The 16,653-nt window shown below is 42.5% G+C and overlaps 1 protein-coding gene across 50 annotated transcripts; it reads left to right on the forward strand.

The window, feature by feature from the left end:
• Positions 1-9: 9 nt before the first annotated feature.
• On the forward strand, positions 10-15,637 carry LOC123136990 (uncharacterized). 50 transcript variants are annotated; one of them, XR_006467610.1, is made up of 19 exons: positions 10-1,023; positions 1,225-1,629; positions 2,299-2,411; positions 3,029-3,261; positions 3,505-5,192; positions 5,279-5,705; positions 5,813-5,897; positions 6,103-6,157; positions 6,533-6,584; positions 6,998-7,027; positions 7,119-7,185; positions 7,266-7,378; positions 7,496-9,042; positions 9,412-9,492; positions 9,587-10,874; positions 11,809-12,858; positions 13,494-13,623; positions 13,720-13,839; positions 13,952-15,637. XR_006467610.1 is itself a non-coding variant. In XM_044556516.1 (7 exons), the coding sequence occupies exons 3-7, from the start codon at positions 11,849-11,851 to the stop codon at positions 14,142-14,144; spliced, it is 687 nt and encodes a 228-aa protein (XP_044412451.1). In that variant the 5' UTR covers positions 9,164-9,492; positions 9,587-10,874; positions 11,809-11,848; the 3' UTR covers positions 14,145-15,637. The 50 variants fall into 50 exon arrangements, 2 of the variants coding, with proteins under 2 accessions (XP_044412451.1, XP_044412452.1); XR_006467613.1 differs by having other exon boundaries at positions 3,136-3,261; XR_006467579.1 differs by having other exon boundaries at positions 11-1,023; positions 2,299-5,192; positions 11,809-11,962; positions 12,206-12,290; positions 12,640-12,858.
• The last annotated feature ends 1,016 nt before the right edge of the window (positions 15,638-16,653 follow it).

A 16,653-nucleotide genomic window follows, 5' to 3' on the forward strand; every position in this document is an offset into this window, starting at 1 on the left:
ATGACGACGCCTTAGCCTCCCTCGCACGAAAAAAACCATCCTCTCGATCCACCCCTCGTGCGACCGCTCTCTTCTCCTCTCCTCCCGATGCGGCGCTGCCCCCATCTCTTGCTCCGCCGCCGCCCGTCACCTCCTCGGCCTCCCCGCCGCCCCCTCCGCACGACGCCTCACCGACATCGATCTCGCCCCTAAGGACTCAACTCCGCCGGCCTCGCCATCCTCTCCATCACTGTGGTCACGGTCTCTGGCGCCGGCACGGACGTTGGCGGCGGTAAGGCGAGGGCTCGCGGCGAGGGAAGCACCGTGGAGCCACTCGATCCCGCGCCTCCACCGACCGCAGCCTCCTCTGTTCAATCCACCCCTCCACCATCCAACGCCTCTCTCTCCCTGGCCTCCCGATCCCAGCCGCCAGGAGGCACCCCACCCCGCGCGACGCTCGATCCGGTGTCGCGCCGATCTGGCGGCGGGTGCAGCGTCTTGCTCCGATGGCGACGACATCCTGCTGATCCAGGGAAAGGGAGAGACAGGGCGTAAGGGAGAGAGGAAAGAGAGGAAGAAAGGAGAAGGAGAAGGGGCACAAGGCGAGGAAGGCGGTCGCGGGCGGTGGCGGCTCTGGTGACCGGCCGGCGGGTAGGGAGACGAGCTCCTGTTGAGGCGGCGGGGCTCGGTGCGGGCTGGTTCCGCCGGATCGAGCCTTGGCTCTCCCAAGGCGGCGGTTGCGGGCTTGGATCAGGGTGGTCCTTCTCCCCCGCCCTCCCCCTCCATGGCCAATGGCACAAGGTGCGGCGACCTCTTCGGCCCCCTGCCATGGCTCCTGTCTCTCCCCCCCACCAGTGCCCTCCTTACCCCTTCCCCACTCCCGGCTGATCCCCAAGGCTGCACCCTCCCGCTTTCATTAGATCTGGTCCGGACAGGACCGAGTTCCCCCGATGGCCTTGATAGAGCTGTGCGAGGATGAGGAGACCATCACCTGCTCTAGCTGCGCAAGGCCACGCAGAGAGGCCGACCTCATCCTCCATCAAGGTTGCATGGCTCCCTCTCCTCTGCTTGATTCCCCCTTTTGAATTTTCTATGGTACTCCCTCCATTTCAAAATAGATGATCCAACTTTGTGTTAAAGTTAGTACAAAGTTGAGTCATCTATTTTGGAACGGAGGGAGTAGCAAGTAGTGTACTTGATCTACCTTCAGTTAGAGAAAAATATGACAATGTAATTTTGATCCAGGTCTTGACTCCAATCTTCGGACAGAACAATGTAATATATATATGCAGCTTGCAGTCTTTGTCACCCTGTGACAAATCTGGGTCCTATGCATACTAAATGTGCATCTTGGCCTGGCTCTTGGCACACGCACAATCCATCAGATGAACATAGCACTCTTGGAGTACTCATGTATTTCCTAGAGCAATATTACTTACATTTAGTTTCATGCCATCATGGAAATTCAGACGGGCGTTTCGCAGAGTGTTCAGAATAATACTTTGCAAGGGACAGCAGCATGATGTCAAGCAGCAGCAGCAGCAGCAGGTTCTGCAGCTTCGACGACCCTGGTGAGTCCACGGTCGTGCTCAACTCCTGCCAGGAGGGCGCGAAGGAGTTTCCCCTTGAACCCCATGACCTGATTCTCAGGTTCGTAATTTAGCCTATTTTTGGCTGTTGATCACTCCTTTGTTTCTTTGTACATGTTCTGATTAATGGTGCTTTGGAACAGTTCAACATGTAGTTTTTGATGGGATTTAGTAATTTTGGGTTGTTGAGCAAGATCGTGGAAGCTAAGGCTGTTGATTCATGTGCAATTAGTATCCTTTTTTTCTTTCTTAGATTTTTTGCGTTTTTTCTTAGATGTTTTTCTTTCTTAGATGACATATGTTTTAACCTCAGATGGCAATAAACAAGAAATTATAGCCGTTTGTTTTAGTGAAGAAGACCGTCTTGTACTATCTCCTTAGTGCTCCTCTTTTTTCATAATTTCATATTTCCTTTGCATCATAATAACTGAATGGTATATTTTTTTGCTCTAAATTCTAACCACAGAAAATATTGAGTTGCATCTTCTATGTTATATTCTTTCTTTTAGATTTATTCAAACGCTATCTGAAAAATATGCTAATATTCCACAAAATTGAATAGTTCTTTTGGGTAGTTATTCATGAAACAAGCTATTCTGTGGTAGCACACATGCACTTTATGCACTATGCATTTCCTATATGATTTCTTCATATGTGACACATGTGGTTAATAAGTTTGGAATGTGATTATCATTTCTTATTTACTTAGTTTTTTTCTTATGGCAATCAGATCGGATTGAAGGTGTATCTGTATTTTACTTGTGCAACATGAAGATTTCAGAAGTTGAAGCGAATGGAAAGATAGAAGAGGGTTTGAAAAATAGGGAGAACATCCAACAACGGGTAAGAATTATTTGTATATTGATATTGAGAAATTACATCTTTGTTTGATTGAGCATTTTTAGCTGGAGCTGCAGTGCAACCATGGTACTAGATGCTGGTTTGCCTCTTCTCTTCTAACTTAATAAGATCTGATGTGTTTGTGCTTAAATGATTCTTGATGATGAGCTGATATGATTAGTAGATATCTGAAACTAATGGATCATATATCAGGCGTCAAATCTGAATTTTCACGCGTGTGCACTAATGAATTTTCACGCATGTGCACTAATGGGTCATATATCAGGCTTGTCTGAATTGATTTGTGGATATGCTGCACTTCACGGTTTTACTTCTACCCACAGTAACATCTCTTGACTATTACATGATCAATGTATTCGTGAGGAATTGCAGGTTTTCTTTGCCTCAAAGGTGCACACATACTGTAGTTAGCCATTGATGGTTTTGTGGCTTCAGCCATGATACTAAAACGGTTCTCAATTTTGTGATTCATTGTAGTCAATGGGTACCACGTATTTGTTTCGATAGAAGGTGACATGTTTCTACTTCTTACACTACAATCGGCCCCGTAGATGGACATAAAGGATATTTGCCTGATGAAAATGTGCTTTTGAGTGCAGTGAATTTTGCCTGATATGTATTCTTGATGTATGGTGGATGGGAAAGAGCGATGCGGCCTTTCTGTTGATCCATCGCCAATTGCTCCTGATCTTTCCCTTCACATCAGCCCTCTGTCGCCGGTGGATGGCAAAGGAGAGGTGCGGCTGGGGCTCCATGAGGCGGCCGCAAAGAAGCAATGTGATGGTTTTGTTTGCCTATTGGTATCTCAGCGTGGGTTCTTGAGCCTGAACGGGTAATTATAAGTAGTAACTGATAAAATCAGATGGTCTCTTGCAAATTGCTTTTGGGGAGGCTGCATGGTGTTTCTTTGATGCCCTTTTCCGCTGTCATTAAAAGAATAGAAAGCCATACAAATGTATCCAAACGTTGTGTTTGTACTAAATTTAATTTTCATTTGTGCATATTTAAGATTAACCCTTACTGTTCTTTAAAATTCACTTCCTTTTGTATTCGATACAACATCTTCTATGAGCAGTACCCAACTCAGTACTGGAACTGATGAACATTAAGGATCTTACACTCCCTCATGTTAAGAGTCACCTACAGGCAAGTAACTATAACAAAGACTTCTTTCCTACTATTTTTTACCTGCATCTATTCATGTATATGCTAGCTCAAACATCTTTTTCGCCGTAGTGGTTTGTTATTAGTTGATACCAAGTACCTATTCTCCCTTTTTGCCTTTAATCTTCTGCTCTAGATACATTTGTATTAACTTTGAAAAAAACAAATGACATGAATTAGATTAAGCTAATCAACTTCTCATTATTCGTATTTTTTTACTTCTTTTCTTGCATGCAGATGTACATTACATTGAAGGGCACAGACAAATCATGAGTTGCACATAAAACTCGTGGTGCCTAGATCCTGCACACCTTGTTACCTTTGAAATTAATTTCATGGCTTGAGTTATCTAACATATAAAGCCTCCTAGAGTACCCGCTATCCTGAAGCCTTCGCGTCGCGCATGCGTTTTCCTTCGCACGATTTCACTGCGACAGCGATTTTTACGGTGCTGTCAAAGTCTTGGCCGTTCGTTGTTCGTGACTCCTTCGTTTCGCTTTTCTTGTATGATAGGTGGGCCTCAATTGCCCTCGGGCCCAGCATTCTGGTGTGGCCTGTGTGTGTGCTGGGTGAGAAAAGGAGGAGAATGGGGGTGGATCGTGGTGCGAGGTGAAAACTCAGCCACCAATCCCCCACGTCTCCGAGCAACCAATCCAGGCCCCGCTCCCCTCCCTCTCCACCGTGCCGCCTCCTCCCCTTCTGCCCTGCTCTCCACCACATCTCCTCTCCTCCCCTTTACTGTCCTCTCCGGCGGCGGCGCCAATCTGCGGGCAAAGGGAGACGGCGGGGGCGCCAATCTGTAGGCAAAGGGAGACGACGGCAGCGCTCGATTCAATCTGCGGAAGAGAGAAGATGGAGGGAGAGAGAGAAGGGGAAGAGAGGAGGGAGAAAGAGAGAGTAAAGAGGAGAGAGAGGTGAGGCGGCTGGCAGATAGGGTCACCGGAAGGAGCGCCCGCTTTTCTTTCCGGCGGTAGCGCCGACCTGCAGGCAAAGGGAGAAGATGAGAGGGAGAGAGAGAAGGAAGGAGAGGGGGGAGAAAGAGAGAGGAAAGAGGAGAGGGAGGTGTGGTGGAGGACGGGAGAGGGTCACCAGAAGGAGTGCCTTTCGAGGTCGTGCGCCGGCCGGAGCAGCAGGAGCAAGGATCTGGCGGCCTCTGCCTCCCCGTTGCACGCCAGCACCGCATCTCCTTCATATTTTATTTTCAGTTTTCACATGTTGAGCTATAGGTTGGCTTGATCTCTTGTGTTAGGGACGTGTGAGGTTGAACGACTGAAAATTGTTACAGAACTTTCCCTATGGCCGGTCTGTTTCACAATTGTCTTATCATAATGCTAAAGAAGTCTCTTTTTTGCAGGAAGCCTTCCGATCTGTGGAGAATATTCATGGCTTGGTGAACATGGTTAAGAGAACTCCAAAACCATCTGTCATTGTCTTATATTATGCCAAACTAACTGAAATATCCTGAATATCCGAGTCACTTGTATCATGCGTATGCATCGCTGAAGCTTTTCATCTTGCAAAAGAGCTACAATAAAAAATTAACTCAGAAGTGACCTTTTCAATTTCTCCCTCGTATCCAAGTGTGACAATAGAGAAATGGTATGCCTTCCAACTTTTCTCGAGTTAAGATAATTTTCCATAATATAATTATTTGCTTTCTGATAAATCTCCTCTTTACTTTTCAGGTTTCTAGAGCTCGCCGTGGATCCTTTTTTGGCTGCTGTGATTTTTTTAACATGCTGCCAAAATGTTCAATGTCTCTGTTATCACATGGATTTAGTCTTCCAATGCATTCTCGTCGAACAATGTAGGATGTGAGCTTCTTCGGCTTCTTCCAGCGGCCCGGCCATGACGTCCTCAAGCCGCCGACGCTCAGAGCGACATCAATGGCCCTCTCCCAAGCTGCACTGCTCCTGATCTTCATCGCCTCACACTGTTGTGCTCCGCACAGTTCAGCCTGACCATGATGTTCTCAAGCCGCCGATGGTCACAACACACGTGGCGACCCGCTCCCAAGCTGTGTTGCTTTTCCATCAGCGCTGACAAACTTAGTTTGTTTTTGAATGTGGGCATCAGGTCTCCGAGTCGTTTAAATCTGAACGCAAGACCAAGGTATCACATATTCTTGTAAAATGTCGATGGAAGAGTTCTTCCTTCAAGTAAGATTTTGATTGTTCCCTTTTGCCTAACAAAACATATATGCTGCTTCTAATTTGTAGGCTACTAGCCTGAGCATTGCGGAACAAAGCAGGAAAGCATTTGCTGAACTTAATAAAAGCAAGCATGGAATTTAAGTAGGTTCAGGTAATTTAAGTTAATTAGATTACACGCTTCTTCCTTGCTTATTGGAGAAGATGTTTGTATGCTTTCTCTCGTGTGCATGCTTGTGTGGTGTCATCATTTTTTAGTGCGCTGCAGTACCTATTTAGGTTAGTTCTTTGGGTGTCCTTTGTGCACGTGTGCTGCTTGCTGCTTCCTAGCTCGGGGGTCTAACAGTGACTGTGTTTAGGGTGTGGTGGACAAGGACGCCTCTGCCACAGCACCTGCATCTTCATCTCTGCCATGTACGTGCCCCTTGCCATGCATCTCCTTGCTAATTAGGGTGACCTCTTTTTGGGTACCGGCTAACTAATTTGATGCTTCTATTAAATGTTTGGGGGTTTCTTGAGGGGTGAAAATACTGGTAGTTAATTTATTGGCATCAGTTAGCACTGTTGGAGATTAGTTTATTGACTTAAGGTTCCAATCCATGAAGTTTACATTTTTGGTCTTTCCTTTTTATTGCTCATCACACACACTCATATATATTTGTGCCATGGTTAAAGTTTGTTAATATTATTTCACAGAAATAGTTAGCTATAGAGGTTTGTTATCAATTTGGTTATAGCTTATGGTGGAGACCAAGAACAAACGATTGTTTATGAAAGGTTTGATTGCAGGTATACCCAAATCAAGGTCTTTTATCTAATTGGTTGGATAACTACTTTTCAGGTGTCTTCTGATTACCACAGTAACACAATTTTCTTACTCATGCTTTGCGCTTAGTATATTTCTTCACTCTGAAAAGTTAACTTTTGTTGGTTGCACGTCAAGTAACAAAGGTAATACTTTTTTGTTGCTTCATTGGCATGGTTAGTTTTACATCATTTACTAAGTTGAAAGCAGTTGAGATGTATGCCTTAATATCTGTTGTTTTGTTGCGTGTTGCTATTCCTTGAGGCCACTCCAAGATGATCGTTATTTCTTATGCAGACAAATAATTGCTGTAACATGATTACATTTACTGATTGGCGTAGCTGTACTTTTGGATGGCAGTGTTCATAGCTTAGTGGCAGTGTTTTAGATGTCTTTTTTTCCTGTATCCTATTGGTGCCTTTGGAAATTAAGAATTACTTTCTTTTTAGGATTCTTGCCGGAGGAGACGAACTTTTATGGTGAGTTTTTTTGCCCTGTATGCCTCGCTTCAGATCAGGTTTACCTCTGTTTAGTGCCATTATTGTTGTTGAACAATTACTTTCTTTTTAGGATTCTTGCTGGAGGAGATGAACTTTTTTGGTGTGTTTTTTCCCCTGTATGCGTCGCTTCAGATCAGGTTTACCTCTGTTTAGTGTCATTATTGTTGTTGAACAATTGAAGATCTCTTAAATGCACATAACATTGCTAAACATGTAGGCTGATGCTGTTGTTATTATGGATGAGCTGTTGAAGGCCAAGGTTTTCCTTGTGAGAATGCCATAGGTACAAGAAAAGATTGCCTGAAAGGTCTTTATGGTTTATTCTGCAAGGTAAAAAGTGTGAAATATGAAACATATCACATTCACTCGGTCAGTTGCCCATTGTATTTTTTTGGCCTGTTTGTTACAATTTCTTGAGGCACATAGTGCTGTTTGTACAACCTGCAGGTTAGAGGCCTGCTGAGGCTAGCGTGAGGTCTGCTATGGCATCGATGATCTGGGTGTCATGACTGTGAGGACTGCTCGCGCCTCTCCGCTCACAAACCGTGTGACAGAGTAAATACTCTGGTCCACAACAATTAGACCTTCCTCCCTCTCAGCTATGGTATTGCAGCACAACAATCTCCTTCCACCTTCATTTGTTGGGCTAGAGCGTTAGAAGACATTCTAATTTTCTAGCTATATTTTGCAATGTTAGACTGGTCAAATGTGTTTGTATATGGTCGCAGTGGCGTGAGCTTTTTCATTACTTGATCTGTTTATTCAAACTCAATTTTTCTGTTGTTGTGGAGAGGAGGATCATCTGCTCTTTCATACATATTTATTACCTTCACTATGATCATGGTATCGATTAAACTATTTCTAAATAAGCTTCTCCATCAAACATGTCCTAATTATGTCTTTCAAGCTGGGGGTTGCTCACCCAACCTTTCATGGAAAAATGGCAATCTGTTCACTTTGTGATCATTTATTTATTTTAAGTTGCCTAGGAAAGTTGGACAGACATAAAACTTGGTCCAGGAACTCCTGGATATTGCAATGTGTACTCTGTTTTCATCTGAATTTATTAGTTGCTAGAGGTTGTACCTTTGACGTGGACCATAAATTGTCCATTTGAGCTGAACTTTCTCCAGAGGAGAAAGTCCCGATGCAAGCTGCCATGTTTCTTAGCTGTAATTTCTTTTACCATCGTCTGAAGAATTTCTTCCTACCTGTTTGCTAGGCCTGACCAGTATTCAAGCACCCTAGCCTTTTTTTCCCTTGGCAAGAAACCTTGGCAGGTGCTATGAGGTACAGAAGCTGGAGAGATAGTTCCGAAACTCCTTGAGGGCTTGGAGGGTTTAGGGTGTTTGAAAATGAGACCCAAATAAAATTCTTTTCCATGTCGTTGTTCTGCTGGAACTGTTATTCTTATTTCTCTCGTCAACAATGGATATTGTGCGTATTCTGTACTATCATGCTTTTTGGGAAATACTTTAAGGCCCTGTTTGGATTAGCGTTTCTGCTCGTTTTCTGGCCGGTATAAGATACGGACGTCCTCTGGTTCGTTTTCATTTCAGGCTGATCTTAACTGTTGACCTGTAACTTACACCTGTAGAATAAATACACGCGTATAAAATTACCCCCATTCCAAGCGGTGCCTAAAGATATCCTGTTCACTTATTTCTCACTAAATCCCATCTGTCCAGGTGCCACAAAGTGCCCAGGCAGCTGGAAGCACACATAAAACCATCGATGCTCCTTTCCGTAGGAGAAATAAGTGAACGGACAATCTTTTCATCTTTGTATAAATTCAGATGTGATTAGCCAAGTCCAGAAGATTTGGTCTACTTCTCACTAAATCCCATCTGTTCTTCAGATAATACTTTTTCTTTGAGTTCAGACGCGATTAGCCTTCATGATGCATGGATGCAAATTTGGACAGTTGGATTCTTGATGTGCACATAAATACATTGAGAAGATGGAACTAGAATTAAACTTCCGTCCAACTGCAGGTTAGTATATGCCTTATACTCCCTCCGTCCGGAAATACTTGTCATCAAAATGAATAAAAGGGGATGTATTTAGATGTATTTTAGTTCTAGATGCATCCTTTTTTATTCATTTTGATGACAAGTATTTTCGGACGGAGGGAGTATGTTCTATGGAATTCCGCTTTCTCATTAGAACAGCCAGAAGTGTAAAATTACTGAAGTTTGAATGTTAATCCAGCTTAATACTTGGGGCCTCTGATATAGTGATATATGCATCAAAATAATAGATTTTTATTATTGCAAATTGTTGGTGACTACTGATCATCCTTATTATTTTTTATTCATACGGTTCATGGGGCAATGAGTATGAGATCTGTTCGTGGGTGTCAGGTCAAGGTTAGAGTGGTTCTGCAACTATTTCCATCTGAAAAGATATACTTTGCAGCATCCTGTATGATACGTATATGCTCGGTTAGTACTATTCATATCTGTGTTACTGTGTTTATGTGCTTCCTCTATATATTTTGCCTCACCTCGGCTTCATCCTGTGTCTCCGGCGGTGCAGCAGAGGCGTCCGAGCTGTCGAGGTGAGCAGTGGTGGACAACTATATAGTGTGTCCTCTTCTTCCTCGACGATGCCTCCGTGCTTTCCCATGTCGCCTCACCAGCCACCACCAACAGCAGTGTATTGATCTATGGCGGGCAAGACCAAAGCACTGCAGCCGCCCGAGGGGCGCCCAAGGCCAAGCCTACACTAGCAGCGGCGATGACGGAGGCGGAGGCGAAGGAGCTCCCCAAGGCCATCGCGTGGCAGCTGGTCCAGGACAAGCTCGCCTGGGTTGCCGTGGCCGGCGCCGGCGAAGGAGGAGGGTGGAGGTGTGGTGGACAAGGACGCCATGGCCGCCTTCGCCACAGCCTGCCACCAATCCAGAATATCACTATATCTTCATCCCTGCCTCTCTGCCACTTCAGAATAATAGTTGACGTTTTCACCATAAATCTGTGTACTGCAGCATTTTTATAGATACTCTCTGTAAATAAAATCTTTTTTTCTTTAAGGGTTCATATATAACTCTGTTACAACATTGAACTAAATCCTGAATTCCTGATCCTTCCTTGTGTAGCCTTATCTCAGACATACGTAACTGAAAATAAAGCTATGCACAGAGAAAAGGTGTAGACTCGGTTGCTGGGCATGAACTCCGGCATAGACTACTTTAGTTTTCTTCCAGTAAAGGAGATGTCGAATGAGGTGTTCTTATAACTTCTAAGCTTATAAGGGAATATATGCACTACCATTGGAGTAGCAATTTTAGTTCTCAAATTGTAGTATTAAATTATATGTGCCAGGATTAGCATAGTGAAAAGTGATATGCCTCCTATATGACCGACTCATAGACTTATCTAAAAACTGGATCCTATGCTCTGCACCCTTCTTTTGCTTCGTGCCATTATTTACTGATAACTGTTCTCACTATCTATATTTAAACCTTCTCAGTGTAAGAGTGACAAGACACTCTCCTATCCATTCAATTGATTCCTTTTTTCTTATCAGTATTTTCAGGTCAACTACACTAAAAGCAAACTAAAAGATTCAGATTATAATACGCTCAAGGTCAGGCTTGCAAACAGTGATCTACACGCCAATTGTCGCATCATGCTAGGAACCGACAAGAGAGCCACCGTGACAACCAACTGGTCTGAGTTCCGCCGCCTTTCAAAAATCCATGAAGTAGACTTCTGTACCTTTCGTTTCAAGGTCACCACAAAGCAGCGCCTGGTTCTCATCGTGCATTGCCTTTAGATGAACCATCAACAACAACGGAAATCGTATCTAAATATCATCTAGCATTGTAAGGACTACTAATCAAGCTCTATAATAGGACTACCTTCCTCTGTTTTTCGACGATGCTATCTGTTGCTTTTGAACAACTATTACATATGCTTTTACCTATATAACCTCAGCTGCTGTTCCTCATCGATCTATTAATATGCATAATGCCATCCTTATCTATAATTATCTGTTATTGCTACTTTTTCTGTTTCAAACATCAAGTACTCACCAGCAACAACAAATATGCTAAGCAAGAAAGAGGCATGCACCTTCCACTCAAGGGATATAGCACTATCATTTAGCACAGAGTGTTCCAGGAGAAATAGTAATCATGAACAGAAACAATAACCAGTAGTAAGTACTCATTATTTTAATCTGTGACTGAGTTTTTCTATCACCACTCTTACAATACTTGGCTTGCCGTCGGCCTTTGCGCCATTGGCGCAACGGGTCATCTAGTTTTATTCAAGGTCATGTCACACACACTGATGAATTATTGGCATGGGATAATCTCTAGCTAGCGAGCACCTAGCCTGTTTGCTCCATAAAGCACGTCTGCACATATATTTTGTACTGTAAGCAATTCCTTTATTCGCCTTCAGAATCTAAATAGTATGGAAATCAGGAAAATTATATAGCTATTTGGGTGTATTCCCTTAGTATAGAAATATAAATCTTCATCGCATTTGTGCAGAAACATTACTGAACAGGTTGTTAGTATATTGAATCTTAAAGAAACTACATTAGATTTCCGTCTTCAAATAATGTTGTAAACCGACGTGTTTTCGTCTTTGAACTTATCAAGTTTCTGTGTATGCTTTTGTGCTATTTTGCTTGAACCTTAACACAAAATATCTTTCAATCGGGAAAAGATGACTCCTAATTGTTGTAGTTGTTCACTCGTTACGAAGGTTCTCTACCTGATGATAATCTTTTGTTTGTTTGTTCAATAGTATGCAGCAACACAGATTGTGCTAGGCGTGATGGAAGGTGATGCTCAGAGAAACTTGTCGAGATGCTCTACCTGATGATGATTTTATTGTTTTGTTTGTTCAACAGTATGTAGCGACACAGATTGTGCTAGGCATAATGGAAGGTGGTGCTCAGGTAACAAAACGGAAACATGCTTCTCTTTGAAACCGTGCCAAGGCAATTGCATTCTTGTTATTATTTGGTGTATACTATTTAAAATAGGAAGGAAAGCCAACACATACTTTTGTTTCCATTCTCAAATCGTACCAGTAAGAAGATTTATTTTGGATGAAGAAAAAACTCTGCCATGCTTGTGTTAATTTAAAAAGAATTTTGATAATGGCCTGTGCTAATCACTAATTTTTATATCTTTCTAAGAGGGGTCCCGCCGTTTACATTAAATGTTTTCTCTGGTGAAGCGACAACTATGTTTCCACGTTGAAATCAGGTAACACCAGGAGGGGTGAGTATTTAATGACGGTTCCACGTGTATGTGCCATTTAGGTTATATTTGAAATTTAGTGATATACCAATTTGCCTTGATTCCTATAGTTTCTTAATTGATTGGGCAATTTTGTTTTGAATGTAGTAGTTAACTATTTCAATGGGCAAATGAATACTTATGATTGCCTTCGGAGCTTATATTCATTTTCCTTCGAAACTTATATTTGTCTATTAAGAAATTAGTAGTACATGAAGCAACAATGGTAGTATTGGTCCGTAGAGTCCTACAATTTCTTTCAAGTGCAAAATATACTACAGTAGAAGCACAAAAAAAATTCACTCAAAAAAATTACATGTAATTTATTCAGTTCTACAACAGCCAAGGATGGGGCATCGCACCGACGACAGTGAACTGTAATGAGGGTGAGATGCCGATGTCTGCGCCGGCGCCAGAGACCGTGACCACAACTCGGGGGCGAGGTGGCGGTGTCATCGGCATTGCCAGTGTTGGCCCCTTGAGTTTTGGACCTGCCGAGCTCTGGTTCTGGAAGCTGCCAATCCCATCGAGCCCCTCCAGCAGCCTTCAGGTGAGAGCACAACTTCTGCTCCATTAACGCAGGCATCCAGGGGTTGGACCGCGTGGGCAGGAGCTCGGCTTGATTCACTTGCATATGTATTTTTTTTTCTTTGTGGGCAGGAGCTCAGCTTGAATCACTTGCATCCAGATGTTCATGCATGTTAATCCTCTATTGGATATGGTTTAGCTCATAATGTAGGCCATGAAGATAGGCTTCCTTTTTATGCTTATAAGCAACTAATTAATAAATGAATCTAGGCACGGTTCTACCATTTTTGCACAGTTCTGCAAACTGTCAAAATTATGTTCATTTTTGTGATTTCAGTTTGTATCTGGGTGCTTCTGGCTGTTTCTGGAGTTCAGGTTCAAGTCAACCATGGGGTGACTGATCCTTTATTTCTGCGAGGTTATTTGTGTCAGATGTTACTGTTGCTTTAATCTTTGAGATACTGTGCAAGTTGTTGAATTTCTTGATTTTGTTTTCTGCTTCTGAGTTTGAATTTCCCAGAAATGCGCCCCCGTGGTTGTTGCCAAACCGTGCTGTTGCTCGATCCATTGACGCGGTTACGGGTTAAATAGTCATGGATTTTATCATTGTAGTTCGACGCCCTGTAGCTTCACATGCCTCCCTTTTTCTGTTTGCAGTATACAGTTGAGGAGAATTTATAAGCGAGTGGATCATATGTACTCTTTTTATGATGCATCTCTGACCATGCAGTTTCTGGGCCTCACAGAGAAGGTCAAGAAGGAAGAGCTTGTCAAGTCTGCAATCGAGGTGCGGACAGGTTGCTCATTCAGTTCAGCAATTGTGTGGATATTTTTTTTGGAATCATATGCCAACACCTCAGTGTTTAACGTAGTGCTGGTTCAGGATTTTTCTGTCAGGCTCTGTTGGTGGACGCGAGAGACATCTGGATAGAAAGTTCGACTCTTCCTTACTAGAGCCATATGACCAAAAAGATGAGGCTCTTTCCAAGCATACAAGCATAAGGTCAAATTTATTTCTTAATATAATTTGGCCAGTCTGATGTCTATTTTCTGAAACTATATCGCCGTTGTAGATTACCTGATGAAAATTGCATTCTCTGTTGGGGACGATTCAGATATGTTAATATTGGGAGAGTGTCTCATATACTGCTCGAGGTCGGGAGGGTGCGGAGGCTGCTAGAGGAAGCATTGGAGGCCGAGCTCAGCAGCAATGATGAGCTGCTACTGGTGTTGGACCGGGTACGGTCTACGAAGGAACGGGAGTGGGGTGGCTGGTTGTATCCGCCAGATTTTTGTGGATGTGCTTAGCCAAGTTTTGAGAGCATATTCAGTATACCTTGGTTGCCCATATGATTGGTCATCTCTCAAACAATGGCACGGCCGCCACCTGAAAAGTGGCTATCCCTAGCTAGCTGAGGGATAACCTCATAACCAAAAATGCCCCCTTGTTGTGTATGGTGAAATTTTGTCCCATACTATACACTATAGAGCTAGAGAAAAGCAACCTAATAAGCTGAGATTGTCGAGAAAATGTGGTTGTCAAATAGCTGAACTGAATTGCTCGAAAAAGAGGCAACTACTCTTGTAGCTTTCCAAAATCTGGAAAACTAAAACAATTAAACAAGTACTGCTAATCCATTGTTTTTCTAATTCAAGCAGTAAGAGTAGGCCTTTAGGTACTCACCTGGACGTTTGACGTCATCTGCACTACATTGCACTTTATTTTTTGCATGATTTACATTTTGTTCCTACTTAATAAAATCAGCAACTCAGTTGATCTTGTTTCATGCGCTTGTAGTGAGTTATTCCTTCGAATATAATCAATTGTTTCAGTACTAAGCTATCACAGAACAGATATTTGGTGATGGCTTCCAAAATATTTTAGAGCACATATGGACAGAATACCTGATATCTCTCTACTTTTAGAAAAACAGTTGCATTACCGTAAAAGGCTTTCGCCCCGCTTTATATTATAAAGCAACCGCCCACATCAAGCATCCCCCAAGGTTCCACACATGTCCAAACACACACACACACACGCACGGAGGTTCCAAGCAGTTGCATTACGGAAACTTTTAATATCTCTCTACATTTGAGTTGTTCTTCCCTTTCTACAAATGATGCATGATCCTTGGGTTTAGATTGAGATGCTAGATGGGAAACTGGTGTTATTATCATCTGCTCAGGTTTTTTTGGGGGTATCATATGGTGTTATTTTAACATGTAGATCGATGTTGTTTGTGGTTACATCAAGGTATGTACCTGATACTCCCTCCGTCCCAAAATAAGTTTCTTAACTTTGTACCAAATTTAGTACAAAGTTGTACTAAGGTCGAGCCACTTATTTTAGGACGGAGGGAGTGTGTGGTTGTTTTTCTATTTCTGCAGATCCTATATTGTTGTGTGGTTATGTCTCCAAGTGTGTCGATCCCTGTCTACTGAAGTAAACTTATTTGTTTTCTGTGTGGATTTCTATAGGCTTACTGAAGTACAACTTTTTTTGGAAAATTAATTTCTGCTTGTTCGAACATGTTTGATGTACTTACACATCAAGAAGAGTGCATGAGACCTTTTACAAAGCCATTTGTATCCAGTATCCTATAGTAAAAATTCTACTGCATGCTGGTGGAGTTAAGAATTGGTGTTATCATTTGGAAGTGGCAGCAGATATTCATTCCAAAATATTTGGGTTTGGCCCTTGGCTTTTTTACTATTTATTTAATGATGAAGATATCAGATATTCTTGTTTTTAAATACATAGAGCAGGGAATGACAAAGAGATCCCAGTGGCTGAGAGATGTTTGGCAAAAAAAGAGTAAGAGAGAGACAAGATGGGATTCTTCACTAAACGGTGTTGTTTCTGCTTCTATTCGTTTTTACTGGTAAAGGAGAGAGGGAGGGAGGGAGCTCATCAATTGTCGTGAAGCCTTAAACTACTGATTGCTACTGACGAAAAAGATATTTCTTATGCTTGCACAAAAGTTGAAGCTACTGATCCACCTGTTTGATCTCAAAAATGCCCGGACATATGAGGGAGAAATGGGCTTCGATTTTGAAGATGACCTTAATCATTTATTTAATTTATTTATATGCATTGTAGCCCGTAGCATGGTGTAAGACCAATTTAACATGTAACTCTTGTAACTTTTTTAAGAGCACGTGGCAACGCACGGGCACTCTACTAGTATGCGTAATGTATCAACTTTCTATCCGAAGGATGCTATATGTGTACGATGTTCCAGTGTTTCTCACACGATGATCCAAGACGAACAAGTATGATACCATATGATATATTGTAATGCACTATGATATGATGCTATGGCTCTTGCTTACAAGCTCATTGTTCACTCTTTTTCTTTGCTTAAAAGCTTATTCTTTTTTTGATATGGCCACTTTTGCACAATGCACAAACCAAGATAGCAATAGTGTATATGCGGGAACAAACTTGTGACACAAGATATGATATGATAGCAAGATGATACCAATATGATATGGTATATATGCAATGGAAGGTGTAGATCAATGATCACTAATGTGCACAAGTAACATTGTCGGCAATACTCAATGGCTAGTCTCGATAGGCAAGTGACGTAAAATGGTCTAGGGGGTAATTATGCAATGACAAGGAGAATGTACAATGATGTTGTCGAGGTTACCGTCGAGGTAGTCGTTTGTAAGCAAGGACGAATGATGATGAAGTGGTCAATGTCGATGACGACCTCGTGGCGATGATGAGTGGCGGTGTTCTGTAAGTGCATCTAGTGCCCCTTAGTGATTTTGGTGTATTGAAGACTTATAGGTTAAGGGACTAATGCGT

This window comes from Triticum aestivum, chromosome 6B, assembly GCF_018294505.1.
Source record: "Triticum aestivum cultivar Chinese Spring chromosome 6B, IWGSC CS RefSeq v2.1, whole genome shotgun sequence".
NCBI classification, from domain to species: domain Eukaryota; kingdom Viridiplantae; phylum Streptophyta; class Magnoliopsida; order Poales; family Poaceae; genus Triticum; species Triticum aestivum.

What these genes read in the sequence shown, in the direction of transcription:
- LOC123136990 (XM_044556516.1), top strand. Translation starts at nt 11,849, where the DNA reads ATGCTCAGAGAAACTTGTCGAGATGCTCTACCTGATGATGATTTTATT. An exon ending in TAATGGAAGGTGGTGCTCAG is followed by an intron (nt 11,963 to 12,639) that starts GTAACAAAACGG and finishes TAATTTATTCAG; the next exon opens with TTCTACAACAGCCAAGGATG. An exon ending in TCCAAGCATACAAGCATAAG is followed by an intron (nt 13,840 to 13,951) that starts GTCAAATTTATT and finishes GGGACGATTCAG; the next exon opens with ATATGTTAATATTGGGAGAG.